At 37.5% G+C, this 18648-nt stretch overlaps 1 protein-coding gene across 8 annotated transcripts in view; it reads left to right on the forward strand.

Annotated features, from left to right (window-relative positions):
- The window catches only part of PTPRD (protein tyrosine phosphatase receptor type D), a 500784-nt gene that overhangs the window by 349917 nt on the left and 132219 nt on the right, over positions 1-18648 (forward strand). For 4 of the 8 annotated variants that reach the window (XM_040962880.1, XM_040962881.1, XM_040962883.1 and 1 more), the window contains 3 exons: positions 2157-2254; positions 3070-3329; positions 15363-15453. In XM_040962880.1, the coding sequence (XP_040818814.1) occupies positions 2157-2254; positions 3070-3329; positions 15363-15453 (449 nt within the window). Of the gene's footprint in view, positions 1-1127; positions 1716-2153; positions 2255-3069; positions 3330-15362; positions 15454-18648 lie in introns of all 8 variants that reach the window. The other 4 variants (XM_040962878.1, XM_040962879.1, XM_040962877.1 and 1 more) reach the window with 3 other exon arrangements.

The raw sequence follows: 18648 nt of genomic DNA on the forward strand, positions 1-18648 counted from the left end.
GCATACTCATGGGAATTTACCTCACCCACAAAAAGATGACTCTGATTACTAATAATTACTAAATATTAATGAACTATAAGACCTCTTTAGAGACTTTTACATGCATTTCCACGATATTTGCAATTTGAAATAGAGCTTAATGTAATACCCACTTTTATACATGAACATGATAAAAATGGTTGATGTAGATAATAAAGTCCGGAAAATAGTGTAAATTACATCCATGCTAACTTAAAGCAAGTTTACTTTGTGATTCTAAAACATTAATTTTTACTTAACAAAAGAACATACCTAAATATTTGAGCAATAGAATCAGACAGAGCTGACTGTCTGGCGATTGTCTCACTTGCTGTTCACCGAACCTTGAATAGTTGCATACCCTTATAAACTTAATTTGTTTATTATAGAATGTTGAGATATTAATAACTAATAAGAGCATACATTGAGGAATGAGCAATATAAGTTCAATAAGAAACTACAATACTCTTCATCCCACACTTGGTAAATTGCATGTGACAAGTAAATGATCATTATTATTGTTATTGCCTATAGCTAACTGGCTAATCTTTATTTATATTAATTTCTCTATGGCATCAGCCTTTGAATGCGTAAGTTTAAAATGAAGAGACTTTAATTTGTTTTCTATAAAATCATATTTTCTGTTATCAAGTTTTAGTGTCTGTTTATAGGAGATGGAGGATATTTCCATGAAGCATGTGGGTCAAGCATTGTTTTTTGTTTGCTTTTTCAAAAAGTCTTCATTTGAAAAATTACAGTTATGTAGAGTATGAGGAAAGACAGAGAGGGAAAGTGAGATCTTTTGTCTACTATTTCATTCCCTAGGCTGCCTCAGTAATTAGGGCTGGGCCAGGCCATTGCCAGGAGCTTCATCCTGATCTCCGACGGAGGCAGGGGCCAGTAGCAGGGATCTAGATTGGAAGTGCAACAGCTGAGGCACATATCCACTACCTGCTGGTGTCGTACGGAGTTTTTACCTACTACCCTATCACATCAACTTCTAATGTTTATTTTGAGGTAGTACCAGTGCACTGGTGCCTCACACTGAGAGGTAGCAGAAAGGCTAATGTGCATCAGTTGAGCTTATCAGTCCATTTTATGTGCTCCAGTTCCAGGGAAACCCCGACTCGTGATTAACCACACTCAGATGAATACCGCTCTCATTCAGTGGCACCCTCCGGTGGACACATTTGGACCCCTTCAAGGCTACCGTCTCAAATTTGGCCGCAAGGATATGGAGCCACTCACGACCCTTGAGTTCTCGGAAAAAGAAGACCACTTCACAGCTACAGACATCCACAAAGGAGCATCTTATGTCTTTAGGCTCTCGGCCAGGAACAAAGTGGGCTTTGGGGAGGAGATGGTGAAGGAAATCTCTGTTCCAGAAGAAGTACCAACTGGATTCCCTCAGAACCTCCACTCAGAAGGCACCACTTCCACCTCTGTGCAGTTGTCCTGGCAGCCACCTGTCCTGGCAGAGAGAAATGGCATCATCACCAAGTATACCCTTCTGTATAGGGATATCAACATCCCCCTTCTTCCAATGGAGCAGCTCATTGTTCCAGCTGATACCACTATGACACTCACTGGCTTAAAACCAGATACCACATACGATGTAAAAGTACGTGCTCACACGAGCAAAGGGCCCGGGCCATATAGTCCCAGTGTCCAGTTCAGGACACTGCCTGTGGATCAAGGTAGGATTTGTCTGCTTACGGCCTTCCTCCTGTAGAGGAATGTCGATCTTTTGGAATTGAGTATTTTGAAGCTGTAAATAACTGCTCGGCCCATTCATATTAATAGGTTCAGCAAAAACCCAAAGGTAAAGTATTGTAAAACTTCCATATATTTTGGATGCCTTAAATTTCAGTTATAAAATGCCAAGCAAGTCTGATTGACAGCACCCCAGTTTCCTCAGGTAAGGAGAGCACAGTAGAGTGGACTGAATGGGAGAGAAAAGAAAGATCTTAATGAGAGTGGGATATTAAATTGAGTGCTCTGAACAGGTAGGCAAATCACACTTCTCTTTTTTGATCAAAGTAGGCAGCAGCTAGTGTAAGCTCTGTGGTCCATCCTGGAAAATTATGGGTCATGTCTTTAGGAATCGTTTAAATACACTGTTTTTCCTTTTCCAGCAGTGTTTGCAAAAAATTTTCATGTCAAAGCAGTAATGAAGACTTCAGTGTTGCTGTCTTGGGAGATCCCAGAGAATTATAATTCTGCCATGCCTTTCAAAGTAAGTTTTGTTGTGTTTGTTGGTTTGTTTTTTAATGTGTAGCCTATCCCGTGGAAAACTGAAAGGGCCTTTTCATCTTGGTTGGCTAGAAATTGCGCAGACTCCTTTGACTGAGCAATACGCATTTGCTGTTTTCACTTGTGACTTCCATTTTAGGAGATTTTGCTTGTTGCATGGTGGCATGACCATCCTACTAAAGAGGACAAACAGTTAAAACCACACAGCTAGCGTTTCTTTTAGAATATCTACTAATTTGAACGTGAACTTTTTACCTCTAAGCTAGGGCTTTTGTTTTCCCACTACAAAATGGAATTTACATGGTAATTTTAATTTGTTTATTGGTCTGAATTCTTGGCATTTCTAAATTCTGCCTTGCCATTGGAGACATAGCTTGCTATACTAAGAGGAAGAATGTTTTGAAATAAGGAGTAAGGGAACCGTTTCTGAAGCTAGAAACCCATTTGAGAATGGAAGTTTAAATCTTTAGCAAGGAACTAATGTGGATAATAGATTGTGAAACCAGAGAATTTCATGTACAAATTCCATTAAGATTACAGAAAGCTGCAAGTCAAGTATTAAAATGTTACGGTAAATTTCTCTGTTATTTTTTTTTTGTTAGAAACATTGTATCATTACATTGCCTAAGAACTATTAGGAAAACTGATGCAATTACAACGTCTAGATTTATGGATACTTCTCGGCTCAAAAATCATACAAAACTACAGCTAACCTTATTTGCCATTGGCAAGTGCATATTGCTTTTGAAGGCATATTTTTTTGACTCTATCAAACTTTGGTCATATCATATTTCTTAGATTCTTTATGATGATGGCAAAATGGTAGAAGAAGTGGATGGCCGAGCCACACAGAAGTTAATTGTCAACCTGAAGCCTGAGAAGTCCTATTCATTTGTGCTAACGAATCGTGGAAACAGTGCTGGCGGCCTACAGCATCGGGTAACAGCAAAGACAGCACCGGATGTCCTTCGTACCAAGCCTGCCTTCATTGGAAAGACCAATCTGGATGGCATGATTACTGTGCAACTGCCTGAAGTACCTGCAAATGAAAATATAAAGTAAGTGATTTGTTGGGATAGGGCTGGAGCAAAAAAAAATGCAAGTCAACAAAAAGTTGTATCTCAGTATATATAATGGCTTTAAAAATACAGTGGTTTAAATATTGTGTAATATGAAGTAATGGTATTATACAGTAACAACAGTACATAAATTCATAATTCTCCTGTCCAAGTTCATGGTAAAATAGCTCATTAATTTGACACTGCATTTTTCTCTGTTCCAGAAACTGTTACTTAGAGAGATAGACAAAATAGTCTGTTGCATGGTTCATCGAATAGTTGACTCTTAACACTTATGCAAACTATTATAGCTAGGTGGAACTCATACAGTACTAGCTATAAGGTTGGAAAAGAACTTGGAAAATTAGATTAATAGGACAGTGTATTATTCCAGTGTCATTTATGTGTGCTGAATAATAGGAATGTTTTCAACATGTTAGAGTTCAAAATAACATCCAAAAACTCACAAACATTGGAAAATACATGTCTTTGAGGTTAGATAGAACACAATGTAGAAGCCAGTGGACCTGAAAAGAAAAAAAATAAATTCAATCAGCTAAGTAGTTGCTCAAGTACACAGAGTGGCTTAGCTGAATAATCAAAAGGAATAACTTGATTTGTTTGTGTTTTCACTACTAAGACCTGTTACATTGTAAGTTACAAGTTGTGTAGTACACCTGAAGGAGTATAAAAAACCAAATGGTCTCCCATTAGTAGCACAAAGTCAGGATCTTGGAGAAAATGAAATCTAAACTGAGGCTTAAGAAATGACAGTCAGTAAGCCAGCCCATGGGAATTAACTGTTTAGGCAGAGAACATTATAAGGCGCTCATGGAAAAAATGAAATTACAGCTATCTTTACATTTTTGGTACCACAGTATACTTAGCTTTTAATTCTATTTTCCAAGAATTCTTTGAAGTATATTGGAATGTGTGTGTGTTGGTACAGCAGCCAGAGAAAGACTCAGAGCAGTCACGTGTCCACCTCCCGTCTGTTAAGACTCTGTATCCCACAGTTGCGCAGTCTGTCAGTGCTAGGTGTGGGAGCGGAAAGACGACTGAGATAAAGTCCTACCTGACAGTAAAGGAATAGATATGGGACATAGACTCTCAGTATAAATCCATGAGTACCGCTTGGTGCTGCAGAAATACAAAAATTTAGTTTTAACCCAACTTGTCTCTTAGGAGAGGCATCCTGAGAGACCTAACATCAAACCTGAGTCCTGGAACCTGAAATAAGATCAAAGAAAGGTGAAAAAGTTTCAAATAATGAAAGAACAAGGAAAGGATCTCTATAATAAGCTCAAAAAGTTTTAAAGAATGCATGCCTATTCGGGCTCACAGTAGTACAAAAAGGAAAATAATGCAGTCTGCGGCATTTATTATTAAATCACTTTTCAAGACTTTATGTAAAAATGGTCTTAGGTGTTCAAATTGTGTGAGTAAATTGTATAATCTCTTATTGGAAACTGACATTTTTGTTCTATTAATGACAAACTTTACTTTTATATTCTAACTTTCACATAACTTGAGAATAATGTCAAGTGTGTTCTGTACGTTAGAGATGTGCCTCTTTAGTTTTTCTCTTTTACATACTCATTACCTTCTCCTACAGTTGAAGTGGGTTTGGCAGAAAAGGAATAAAACTTTTTTTTCAGCAAATGAAAGAAGCATTCTGAACCAGAAATCGTGGGGGGGAAATACGTTTTATAGCAGTGAATGGTTCCCAGAAATATATTCTAGCCACTCTAGTGGGAAAGGGAGCAACAGTCTAAAGTAGGAATTTGCTGGAGTGGGAATGGTATCAGAATCACAAGAAATGGAAAGCCAACCTGTTAGGAAAAGAGTGTCTATTTCTTACGTACTGGACTTCTTAAAGGAATTATAGTTTACAGTTATCCTTTCTGCTTCCTAGCTTGGTCTGATCAAGTATTAACAAGAACCTCTAGAAAATGATGCACCATTTTCCATAATACCAAGCCTAGAAATTTGAAAACGTGGGAGCTTTTTGTTCGAATGTATGTGGGGGAAATGAGAAAAGGAAGTAAATCATTCTAAAATTGTGGGCAGATTACTACCTCTTTATAGATGGAAGCTGTCTGGAAAACAAAACAAAACCCTTCTGATTTTCCAGTAAAATGAAATTTTGGTGAGTGACGACTCTTTGTTTACCACCCCCAAAATAGGTGTTTACTCATTCTCGGTTAAACTATTGCCTAACTCCTTGCTGCCATAAGAAGAGTCTTGTAAGGGAGAAATAGCTCCTTTGTCTGTGTATGCTTTTGCTGTTGGTTATTGTATTTCTGTGTGCAAAATCCAGGGAGCTCTCTATGGGAAAGGATATATTTCTGCTGACCCAGCCAATGATAGCACCACAGTTTCTGGCAACCAAGAATTGTGTGATGCTCCATTGTTCTATTTGAATAGTTTTAGGGATTTTTAGGGAGCCGAGTGCCAATCGGAAAGTGTGGCAATGCCATCATACCTCTGAAGCAAGCACTGACAGAGGCAACTTTGTGACTTTATGGAACAAAATTTTACTTTCAGTAGTTTAAGAAAGGAAAAAAAGGAAGAAAGAAATGTACAAACAGATTGCACTAAAGCAATAAGCTACCAGAAGGTATTCAATGTAAATGAATTCTACAATAACCATTTTAAGTTTATAAAAAATGGAAATGAGGAATCAGAGTGTCTTATGAAACGTAAAACTTTGTTCGTCTTAACAAATTGGCTGTCGGGTTGTGTACTTTTTCTTCTTTTTTTACAAAGAAAATTTTTGTGCAAGTATGAAATTTAGTGCACAACTACTAGCTATTTAGTAAGGAAGAGTGCATCCTATGTTTGTCAATTGATATAGTGAGGTCTTCTGTCTGTGTAATGTTTTCCTTTAGCATTCACTTAGTTTATTTGAAAGGCAGAGTTACAGAAGAATACAGAGGACAGATCTTCCATCCACTGATTCAATCCCCAAAAGGTCATAGGGCCAGGGCTGGGTCAGATCAAAGTCCAGAGCCATTTGGGCCACTTCCACTGCTTTCCTAAGCTTATTATCAGAGAGCAGACCTGGAAATGGAGCAGCTGGGACTCTTCAGTGGAATCCATATGGGAAGCTGCTGGCTTCACATGCAACATCTTCACCTGCTATGCAATTTGGTCCGGGCAATTTGTCATCAGAACACTTCTTTTGAACCATTTTCAGCCCCCTGTGATCATGCATTATTGGACAAACCAGGATTTAATTTTCTAGAACAATTAGCCGATTGAGAACTCCCTGGAAAGTAAGCATGGACAGAACTACCCCAGATAACCTGAAAAGCAATATTGATCAGGCCCACGGTATAGCCAGACAATAGATACGTGTGTCAAGTGTCATATAGCAATAAACAGGTCATCATGAGAACTTAGAGGACAGGTGAATGAGGATACTTTCCATCAATCAGCATAGCCATCATGCTTTTTCACAAATGACGAAATTGAGACTTAAGACAATTAAGTAACTTGCCTGTGAACAGACAGCTCAAATGAGTCAAAACCTTAATTCAAGCATACTGACTGGAAAGATCAATCTGGTGTGGTGTTCCTATGATAAATTTATTTGAATGAAACAATATATTCAGAGACTACCATACCAAAAAGAATTTTTAAAAAAACATGCAAGGAATGACATTCAGAATTAAACTATGGGATAGATTTTGACTTCCCACTCAAATGGCAAGTTTAAGAGTACTGACACAGCCTTCTAATAAATAAAAATAAAACCTAAAGAGAAAAAAAAAATCACCCTGGCTGATTTGGAAACAGGACTGCTGAAATGACCAAAGTTTGCTTTCTCATACCATTATATGGAGCTGGGCCTCTTGATAATAACATGTTAAATGAAATTAGTAAAACTTTACTTAATGTAATTAAGAATTTGAAGGTTAGGTTTAACTTATGTAATTAAATCAAATAGACTGGGAAAACATGCTTGCTTTATGAAGAGACGTGGGCTTTCCAGATGTATTGATTCTGAAATTGCTTATTTTCCTATTAATAGCTAATCTCTTTGTTTAAAAAGATGGTGTTAGCCTAAACTTTGGGCTTGCCTCAGAGTATCAAAATAGAGTGTAGAGCTGAATTTTATCCACACATAGATTTTACATAGCTTCAAAAGTCACTTAGTTTTTGTTTTCATTCCAAGCAAGTTATTTCATATGATTTCATGGATGCAGGTGTGTAGGACACATCTTTAGCTATCCATCTCACTCCTCTGCTCTGGATACTCTTCCTTAATGTCCCAAGTGTGAGATTCAATCAAGGTCATGTATAGCCGGTAGAGAGAAGGATGTTTTCACTAAGGAGTTCTCTTTCTGATAAGTTATTGGTGAGTACCACTGCTCACTTGGAAGAAGGAGAAAAAGCTTGATGAGACTGAAAGTTGGAAACTCTGGTGGTGGAGGAAAAAGAGGCCCTTGAATATAGCTGACTCCCTTAATTTAGGGGAGAGGAAGTCGATAAGCCCTGAGTTCCACCTACTTCTCTCTTAATTGGGAAAAATATTTATTAATGAAGTAACAAAGTTACTAAAAAAAATGGACAACATGGTACCGGAAGCTTAGTGATATTTATATATATATGCATGTCTTTTTTTTTTTTTTAAAGATTTATTTTTATTATTTTTTCATTGGAAAGGCGGATATACAGAGAGGAGAGACAGAGAGGAAGATCTTCCGTCCGATGATTCACTCCCCAAGTGAGCGCAACGGGCCGATACTATGCCGATCCGAAGCCAGGAGCCTCTTCCGGGTCTCCCACACGGGTGCAGGTTCCCAAAGCTTTGGGCCGTCCTCGACTGCTTTCCCAGGCCACAAGCAGGGAGCTGGAAGGGAAGCGGGGCTGCCGGGATTAGAACCGGCGCCCATGTGGGATCCCGGGGGTGCAAGGCGAGGACCTTTAACCACTTGCGCCACCGCGCCGGGCCCTATATGCATGTCTTAAATGATATAAGAAAATTAAAAATCAAAAAATGATCCTTTGAGGTCGTATAATAGAGGTAATCGACCTAATCCTGTCAGAGAAGGTTTCACATAGGAAATAATAAATGAGAAAAGAAAAGTATTAACTTGGTGGGAGTTACCCAAAGTTGTAGGCAGGTAGAATAGAATGATCAAATGTTGAAGACACAGTGAATTTTGGTACATTTGTTACAGTGAAAACATAACAAGTTCTCAAGTTATGGAGAGATGGACTCTTAAGACTCTGCTAGGTTTTGTAAAAATCTTTTGATATTTATCATAATATAAATAATAAACCCTCAAAGTATTTTTTTAAAGTAGGAATGGTATAAGCAGCTTTACACAATAAAAGAAACTACAGTGTCAAACTTGGACTAAAAGAGAATAAGCAGATGTAGAAAGTTAGGAGGCTAAGGTGGCACTCTAGGCATAAGAAAGTTAAGTAGGGATAGTGTTTAGAAACAGTAGGATTTATTCTTACGTTGGGAGTGAGGGTCAGGGAGAATGTAAAAGCAGATTGTTGATGATAACACCTAAATTTCCAGCAGATACAGTAAAATGAGCATGCTGCAATAATGAAGGAGCATTTATTTTGAAAGGCTTATTTGTTCCTAGTTTCATGACACTCAAGTTGATGTACTTTCATGGCACAGAAATGATGCCATAAAAATTGGAATTATATCAACCTATGGAATTCAAGGAATAGCTCTGGCAAAAGATATGAATCTGCGGATCATCGATGCATGGACAATATCTGATGCGAAAGCTGGAATGAATTCTAAGGTAAAAATAGGATGCAAATGGAAGTGCTTGGCCAGAGCATTGAGGAACCATACAACCTAATACCCAAGTAATAAATACTACATTCTACTAAGAAAATAGTATTAGGTCAACATTGTGGCTAAGACACAGCTGTGACATCAGTGTCCCGTGTGGGCCATGTGGGCACAGGGTTATGTCCTGACTGATCCACTTCCATTCCAGTTCCTTTCTTATGGCCTGGGAAAGCAGGCGACAATGGCTTAAATCCTTGACCCATGAATCTGCCCGGAAGAAGCTCCTTGCTTGGCTCCTGATCCCCTTACTCCGGCCATTGGTGAACTGAACAAGTGGATAAAAGCTGTTTCCTCTTTCTCTCCTCTGTGTAACTGTGTCCTACAAATAAATAACTCTTTTAAAAAGAAGAATAATCTTTTAAAAAGAGTTGATTCCATGTCTTAGCTGTTGGGAATTGAGCTGCCTCAAGAATTGTATAGAAATAACGCTCTTGTGTACTGAATTCCATTCGTTCGGGTAAATCCTCAGGAATGGGATGGCTGGGTCCACTGGAAGATTCCTCGAATCTCTGAGGAAACTGTACTGTCCTCTCTAATGATTGTACTGGTATGCATCCCTACCTACAGTAAACGAGGGTTGATTTTTCCCCACATTGTCGCCAGCATTTAATGTTTTCTTATTTCTGTGTGATAACCATTCTAAGTGAGATAAAGTGGAATATCAGTGTGGGTTTTATTTGTATTTACTTGATGGCCAGTGATGCTGAATATTTTTCTGGTGTCTGATGGCCATTTGAGTTTTTGCCTTTGAAAGCAGCCTGTTTGTGTCTTATGTCCATTTCTGAAGTGGATTGTTGTTAAATTACTTGAGTTCTTTTAGTACCCTGATTTTTAACCCTGTATCCATTGTGTAATTTGCAAATATTTTCTCCCATTCTGTTGCTTGCCTCTTCCCTTTAGATGGTTTGCTTCGCAATACAAACACTTCATAGCTTGACATTTTCTCATTTGTTTATTTTGGTTTAGGTGACCCTGCTTCTGGGGTCTTTTGAAGAAGTCTTTGCCTATGCTTTCATCTTGCGGAGTTTCAGCAATGTTTTCCTCTAGTAACTTGTGGCATCAGGTTATAGATTGAGATCTTTAATCCATTTAGAGTTGACTTTTCTATAAGGTGGAAGGTAGAGGTCATTTTTCTGCATATGTAGATTGAATTTTCCCAGCTCCATTTGTTGAAGAGACTGTCCTTTCTCCCCATATTGATTTCAGTTTGTTTGTCAAGAATTAATTGGCTACAGATATCTGTTTGAATTTATGGGATTTCTATTCTGTTCCATTGATCTGCGTATCTACTTTTGTGCCAATACCAGGCTGCCCTGTAATAAGTCTTAAAGTCTGATATTGTGTTGCCCCCAGGTTTCTTTTTGTTGTTTAATATTCATTAGCTATTTACATCTCTTGAATTTGAGAGGATCTCACTCTCTTTCAAATGTTTTGAAGAGTTTAAGAAGAATTGAAATTTTCTTCTTAAAAAGTCTCGTGGAATTCAGCAGTGAAACCATATGTTCCAGGAATTTTCGTTGTTGAGAGTGTTTTTATCACTAGTTCAATCTCTACCTTCAGTGTTGGTGAGTGTAGGTTTTCTGTGTCTTCATGATGCAAATTAAGTACTTTTTATGTGTCCAGAAATCTATGGATTTCTTCTTGATTTTTCCAATTTGCTGGCAGATAGTTTTTTATACTAATTTGTGACAACTTTTTGTATTTTGTTGAAGATTTATAATAGCTTCCTTTTCATGTCTGATTTTGTTGAGTTTCTCTTTTCTTTCTCTTTGGTTTGGTTTGTTAGTCCAATGGTCTATCAATTTTGATTATTTTTTAAAAAGCTCTTTAACTCACTAATCCTACGTATTATATTTTGTTTCTTTTTAGTTTATTTCTTTTCTAATATTAATTCTTCCTTATTAACTTATGGTTTGGTTTGTTACTGTTTTTCTTGCTGCTTCAGATACATTGATAATCTATTTGATGCCTCTCTAATTTCTAGATGTAGGCATTAATTGCTATGAATTTCCCTTTCTCTGTAGCATTGCTTTTGCTGCGTCCCATAAGTATTTTTTTTTGAGTTGTATTTTAGAGAATGTTTCATGGAGTATATTACCCACTGTGGGAAAAAAGATAGGAATCAAAAGGTCTCCTTTAGGTAACAGCATTGAAGTTGCCAGAGGAACCCGGCAATTTTAGTGAGCTGGAGGAATGAGGCAGGAGCTAGAGCATTGTCAGCTAGGAAGCATGAGTGAAAGAGAGAGAGAGGAAGAGCAGCAAGAACACAGAGCATTTTACAGAATTCCTATCTCAAGGAAGAAGAGGGAAACAGCAATGACTGGAACAGAATGTGGATTGTTTAGTTTTTCTATTTTTCTTAATTTGTTTGGAGAGAGAGACTTGGAAATATCCTGTTTGCGCATTTACCTCCCAAATGCCAATAGCAACCATCAGTGGGCCATGCTGAAGTCAGGAGCTGAGAAGTCAAACTGTGTCTCCGATGTGGATAACAGGAGCTCCAATAATTGAGCCGTCACTTTCTGCTGCATCCCAGCTTGGCATATAAAGAAGCTGGAATGCGGAGCCAAGCCAGATTCAAACCCCCTCACTCTGATATGGGACATAGGCTTTTTAACTGATGTCTTAACCGGAAGACCAAATGACTACCCTTGTGATATATTTTTTAATGGAATATGCTAATGGTATGTGGCCCAGAGGGTGGTAACCTAAGATTTCAGAAAAAAGTAAAGGAAGCAAGGGAATCTTTAAGAAGGAATGATTGAAGAACCTGAAAATCTTGAGTGACGCGTGGGTCACCCCTAAAAAGGTTGATGACACACATTGTGATGGCTGTCTAGGAAAACGGGAAGACTTGAATGCAGAATACGTCTTCCGTAAGAGGAGGGAAATTCTTGAAACGTTAGTAGGTGGAAGAAATCATCCAGGATCATATAATCACTGACTTTAATGAACTTCTAAATGGGAGGGTGTTCTTTTTTTGTTTTTGAGTGTTGTGTGGGGTTTTTTTGTTTGTTTGCTTTGGTTTCTTGGGTTTTTGTTTGTTTGTTTGTTTGTTTGTTTTAACAAAGTATTGAGGAAAGATGTTTGTAGGAAGCAAGTGAAGAAACCCAAACCTTGAGTGTGACATTCTGGCCAGGGAAGAAGGGTTGAGTAAACAACCATATGAGAAGCCTACAAGGTAAATGATCTTCTGCGCCGAAAGCTAAGTTGAAAGTAACACAAGAACCTGTGTATTTAGAAAGCCATAGTTTCAGAGAGCACAGATATAATGTAAGGGTGTAGAGATAGTAAAACTTTCTAGAATATGGCATTCCAAATTGCCAGTACCCCATGTCTCTGACTGTACCAGAGCTTCTTTGAAGCAAGATATACCTGATGAATACTTTAGGAACCAGTCGTGAGAAAAGATTATGGATATTTGGCCACAATGTTAGTTAATTGCTATGGGGAGTCTGTTCCATTCTTGCAGCCATGAATAAATTTTGTCATTGGGGAGTGCTGCAGAAAAAGGAAAGCATTCTTTATGTCCATGTACAAAAATAGCAACCCAAAGCATGAAAGTAGAAAAAAAAATCAGTTTAGTATTGATTTACAAGATTCTGAAACGTGACATTGGTAGTTATCTGATAATGTGGAATACCATTACTTTTGTGAAGAGAAGCTCTCTTGAGCTTGTGCATTGAGTAGTGAAAAGCGAGGCATTCTCTGACAAGTGTGTTTATCAAGTACATCTGCAGTGTGATTTTGCACGCTCAGTTGCAGTCTGTCGTTTTTCTCCATGCTCATTTAACGTGATGGACTTGTTTGGGAAATCTTTCAGGTGGTGGGAGGACAAGAAGAGGAGGAAGCTTACTCAGGATCATCAAATAAGATATTGGCCTTTCACACACACTCCAACTCTTCCTTTTCCTCACCCTCCTCAATCACCATGATTATGTGCAGTAAACATAAGTGGCTGGTGTTGAAATCATATGCACCTGTTGATCAGTTGCTCAGAGCACTGTGGACAAAGAATTCTGCAGTAATTGTCTAACTGCACTTGGATTCAACATTAGGGGGAGAAAAGGTAGAGCAAGTTACTTAGCTTGTATCTCATGGAAATTCATTGGCTCCTTCTAAGTAAGAGAGTTTAGATGCATATCTTGCCATGATGGTCTGAAACAACCAAGCCGTTGGTGTCTGTTTAGTATTACCTGACACAAACTGTGTGCTAATCATGTTGTGAATTGCTTGGTTAATTTCTTCTAAAGTAACAGTCTGATACTGATTTCTTTCATTTTTTCAGAGTAAGTGACTGAGACAGACATAGTGTATGAGCAGCGTAGTATCGCACAATGCGTTAGTGGTACAGCACCTATTCTAGTCCAAGCATAACTGCAGGTGCCGCTTCACCAGAACGCACTGTCTAACGTCATCAGAGCCAGATGTAAAATTTTGTACTTCCAAATAGCTACAGTAAATGCAAATGGGAAATTATTTTTAATGATATATTTTATTTAACCCAGTATGTACCCAATATTATTTTAACATGTGATCACCATTGAAAAAAACTCTGCCGACATATTTCATGCTTCTTTCATGACTGTCATATTGACAGTGCATCTCAGTTCAAGCTGGTCATATTTTGAGTTTTCACTAGTCATAACTTGCTAGTAGCTACTGTACTCAGCTCAGCTATAGGCTCTGCTCATGGTAACTGAACTGTGGATCGCTGGGGATTTGCTGAGACTCTTAATGCTGTACCTGTGAATAAAAAGTCCTTCAAGGGAGGACTCCTGTGTGATGAGGTTTGATCCAGGATGGGTGGTAACCTTCTTTTCTAAAGTCTTGTGATTGTGCTTGGGTGTGTATATATATTTTTATTTTCACAATAAATCGTAAAATATATGGATTTGTTAGAAATCAGATCCATACAGTAATGTATACACAGGGAGGGAGGGATGGAGACTCTTGTTACCAAGATTTGACTTCTATCTGTTGTAACTTGGGCAATTATTTTCTCTAGATCTGTCTTTTTATCTGTATCTAGACTGTTTTTAAAAGATTGATTTACAGGAGGGCAAAAGTATAATACCTAAACATAGTAAGTAATTGATGCATTAGTCATTATTATATGCTTTATTTGCATAAGTAGTCCCCATGATGGATATGAGCAGAGCATGAATGCAAGAGTAATATATACTCTCTACTGAAGTGGCAAAATATCTTTATGAATAGGCTAGACTTTTCTGGGAAGGTCACTTTACATATAACGTTTAATTGCACTCACTGTGAGGACTCAGTTGCTTTTGTCATTTCCTGTTTGTAAGTATATTGTGAGGTATTTTGAAAGCCGTGCAAAGATATCTTTTCTAGGTTTCAGTACCGCTTACCTCAAGGTTAGTATTTTGATGAGTAGAAAGAGAGGGGAACTTTGGTTTCTTTATATAATTATTGTGAAATTATGAGTTATTTTATGCTTTTTAAAACCAATTACATAATATTTTAGGTTAGCAAAAATCATGCAATAAGATCTTTATGTGTGCTAAGAACTTTTTTTTATTATATATCATATCCCATTTCAAAAAATCTTCCTGGGTCAGGCATTTGGCATGTCAGTTAAGAATCCAGCTCTGGATCTACTTCCGATCCACATTCCTGCCAGCGTGTGTCTTGGGTGGTAGCTGGTCAAGGCTCAAGTAGTTGACTTCCGGCCATTCGTGTTGGAAACTCAGATTGAACTCGGGGGTGCCTAGACTTGGCCTCACTTTTCCCTGACTGTTGAAGGTGTTAGGTCAGAAGTGACTTTCACATAAATAGGTAGAAAAATAACATTTTCTTCTCTTGGAAAGTAATGTCTTAGAAAATATTGGTTCAGCTGCTTATGGCACCAGATTTCAATATACCAGCCTTGTATGTGTCCCACACCAGGGGCCTAACAAACTGTGTCTGCTGTGTTTATGCTGTCTAATAAAAAGCAGTCAACCACAGAGATATTACCATACAAAATTATTGAAGTCACACATTAAAGTCTGCCCATGTTGTTTTTAAAATTGAACAAACAGGTGGTTATTTGTCACTAACATAAAAAAATGGACAAGTCACTCCATATCTATAATTTACCTTCAGTCTCAGTCACTGCTCTGTGCAAGATTTAATGGTATACTTATTTTCTTCCCTCTCTGAACTAACGTTATCCCTGTTTATCCATCCCCCTGCAGAGGTTATTACATAATAATTGTGCCTTTGAAGAAATCTCGTGGGAAATTTATCAAGCCATGGGAGAGTCCAGATGAAATGGAGTTAGATGAGGTAACTATGTCTTTGTTGTCTACGTCTTTCATTAACTATTAGTGTATTAATTATCTCCTAGTTCCTACGGAAACCTTTCGGCATCTTGCCCTGCTGTCAACTTCTGCACAGCTAGCTGGATGGCTCAATGCTTTGGTGTAGTGACAGTAACCTATAGGGATCCTGACAAAGCTGCAGTTGCTTTAGTTAAAAGGCATCGAGTGCAGCAAAGCTTCCATCCTCTGTGAGCCTCCTCAGCCTTAATGTGTTGCCCCTTAGCACTTGTAAAGATGTTGCTGACAGGTGGAAGGTGAAATGAATTTCAGCTGTTGATAGAATTTTTGGGGTCCTTGATTAGTTTTAGTTTAATAATCGGTAAGACTTTTAGGAATGCTGCGTTGTGCATCGCACGTGAATTAATTTGATCTACTATGTGATCTTACCCGTTTACTCAAGGAATTTTGCTTAATAGGAAATATTTGACTTATTGTATATTCTTTCACTTTCCGAATAAAAAATACATTTAACTACAGAGGAAAACCAAACAAATCACATACTGTGAACACAGCAAGAAATATGGGGGAAAAGTCAGGGAACACTATATACCATGATGTTCATTTCCAAAATCTTGTAACTGTAGGTGCATTTTAATTAATACTTCTTGTAAAAAGAGTATTTGTGTTTTATTTTCAAAGTTAAAACATGATATGAAAATGAGAATGATTGCCTGTTCTCGTTGGCTGATGTTAAGCGGAATGCCTTAAAGGACACAGAGAATTAATGGCTGAGATTCACATGTGACAATACAAGAAAGACCTTATTGTTTTTAAGTGGTGCTGTTTGAAGCATTCGTAAGGCAAATAACCGGGCACCCATTCAGGAATCTCTGAGGTTTTAATTTGTTGGTTTTGTTCCTTATATAGGAAACATCTCACAACATAACATATTATTTTTTTGGTATTTCTTCCCTATCAAAATGGTATGAACAGAACAAGAAATACCTTCTCTAACTGCATTAAAGGAAGGTGATATTTATTTCTTAGATGACTGCACACAGGAAATTCAAATCTGATACCCCCTAAAAAAAAAAAACTGTTAGCTTTCTTTGACAGACATTGGTCATCTTAAGTGGGACTCTTCATCACCCGCTTTATTTATCTGAAATAAATTTGATCACATTCAGACGGGGAGATGAGTTCAAGGGTAGAATTATCCTTTTGTAACCATAAGATGACTATTGGTGAGGTTAAAAAAAAATGAGGCATCATTTCAATAATGTTGTCAAGTAATTTAGGTATGTTATCATTTTCAGGGGTTTTTTTTTTCTGTTTTTAGTAAAATAACCAAAGCATTATTCTGTAATGTAGGAAAAATAGTAATCCTTAATTTGAAGGCGTAAAATGATGAGCTGATCTCTTGTAAGCATTTTGAAGCAAGATGTAATTTTACTTGTAACTGACTAATCAGTTAATCCTATGATGCCCTTTTCTATTTTAATTCATTCTCAGCTGACTTACAAAATTGTCACCAACCCATTTTAGTTTAAATTGGATTTAAAATGCAAAGGCAACTTTCAGAAATATGAATCTACCTATTACATTTTTTTTCACAGCATTGAGATTCAAGCCAGAATGATATCAAATACTTTTAAAGAAGGAGCTTTCCTTAGAAATAAAGCCATTCAGAAGAAAGTAATAGGAAATGATTCTCTTTTACAGCCATATTTTAACCTCCAAAATGCACAGTAATGCTAATGGATTAAAGTATAGGGCTATGTGACATTGAACTTCTTTGCAATTAAATTCTACAGGTCTGTGCTACTGATTCACGTAACAAAGGGTCATTTTAATCATCCCACAAGTTGTGGTGCATTAATCTGTATAATAGTTTGATAAAGAATGTTTTATTAATTCAGAAATTTTGGGTCAGGATGGGTTGTTTCCCACTTTTCTTACTGATACAATTGAGACCGCATTGTAGAATTAATGGTGGAAGAAATAAGATATGCATTGACTGGAAAATGAAAATTATTTCTGATAAAGAAATAAAGTCCTTGATATATCTTCTAGAATTACCTCCGGCATATCTTGCAACTGTTGTGGAGGGGAACAAAAGAAAGTAGGCTATGGCCTCACATTATGGTTGGTGACCCAGCTTCTGATCCCTACAGACAAGTTCTTTCCTTAATTTTTCCTACCCTTGATAATGAAAGTATTGTATTATCTATCACTCAGTAGCTAGAATCGACAAAGAAATGTTCTTCTTCTAAGTATATTTGACCAAGTAAATTTTCAGAAAAGCCTATAATTCAAATTGTTGAAACTCTATCATCAAATAGACTGTTGGCCTAAGGGGATTTCCACATGTATGCCTCACATATAGGCCCATAAAAAATTGATAGAGGCTTTCTAAATAGAGTTACTCTCAAAATTATCCTCTGAGCTCATTTATCCTTTGTCTGGGCTAGTCTACACATGATAAATTCACAGACTGATGCACCTGTTCTCAAGGTCAAAGTGGACAGAGTGGACATGGATAGTACAAATGAATTTTGGCCACAATGACTTCAAAATTGTTAGTTATATTTAATTCAGGATGGTCTTGCCATCTATCATATGCTTTCCATTGCATTGTACCTCAACTGCTTGTGAAATCATGTAGCCATGTATGATTGTAACTTTACGATGCTGACTAAATTTGCCATCAACTAGGCTCACCTAAGCCATGTAAAGCAAGGCTAAGGAAGTGTCCTGATGGGGAGCAGCCTAACAGGGAGGCTAGTATTCCGGGTTTGACCTGAATGAGTGACTGCATCTGATACCTGAAGCACCCCAAAGAACTCAGTTATTTTACTTGGAATAGCTTCTTCTCAATTTTTCTGAAGAAATTCTAGTGAAAGGTACTCATGGGAATGACAGTGATATGGATAAATTATGACAGTTGCCTACATCTGAAATATGAATAGAATCAAGGTAGGGTTTGATCAGTGAAGCAGAAGAGGAGACATAGTCACATAAACAGCTGATGGTGAATGTTTTTGATTACTCAACTTCAAAATGTTGCTCAGTTCATCTGCAGGGCACTTCTTCAAGTAATGGACAACCAGTGTGTACTGAACATCAACAATATCTTAAATAACTTTTCATTTATGATATTGTATAAATATTAGCATGTTAAGAAATCCAGGAAATGAGATAACATATTCATCTGCGCTAA

Source organism: Ochotona curzoniae, unplaced genomic scaffold (genome assembly GCF_017591425.1).
Source record: "Ochotona curzoniae isolate NIBS_2020 unplaced genomic scaffold, NIBS_Ocur_1.0 scaffold_3208, whole genome shotgun sequence".
Lineage (NCBI taxonomy): Eukaryota > Metazoa > Chordata > Mammalia > Lagomorpha > Ochotonidae > Ochotona > Ochotona curzoniae.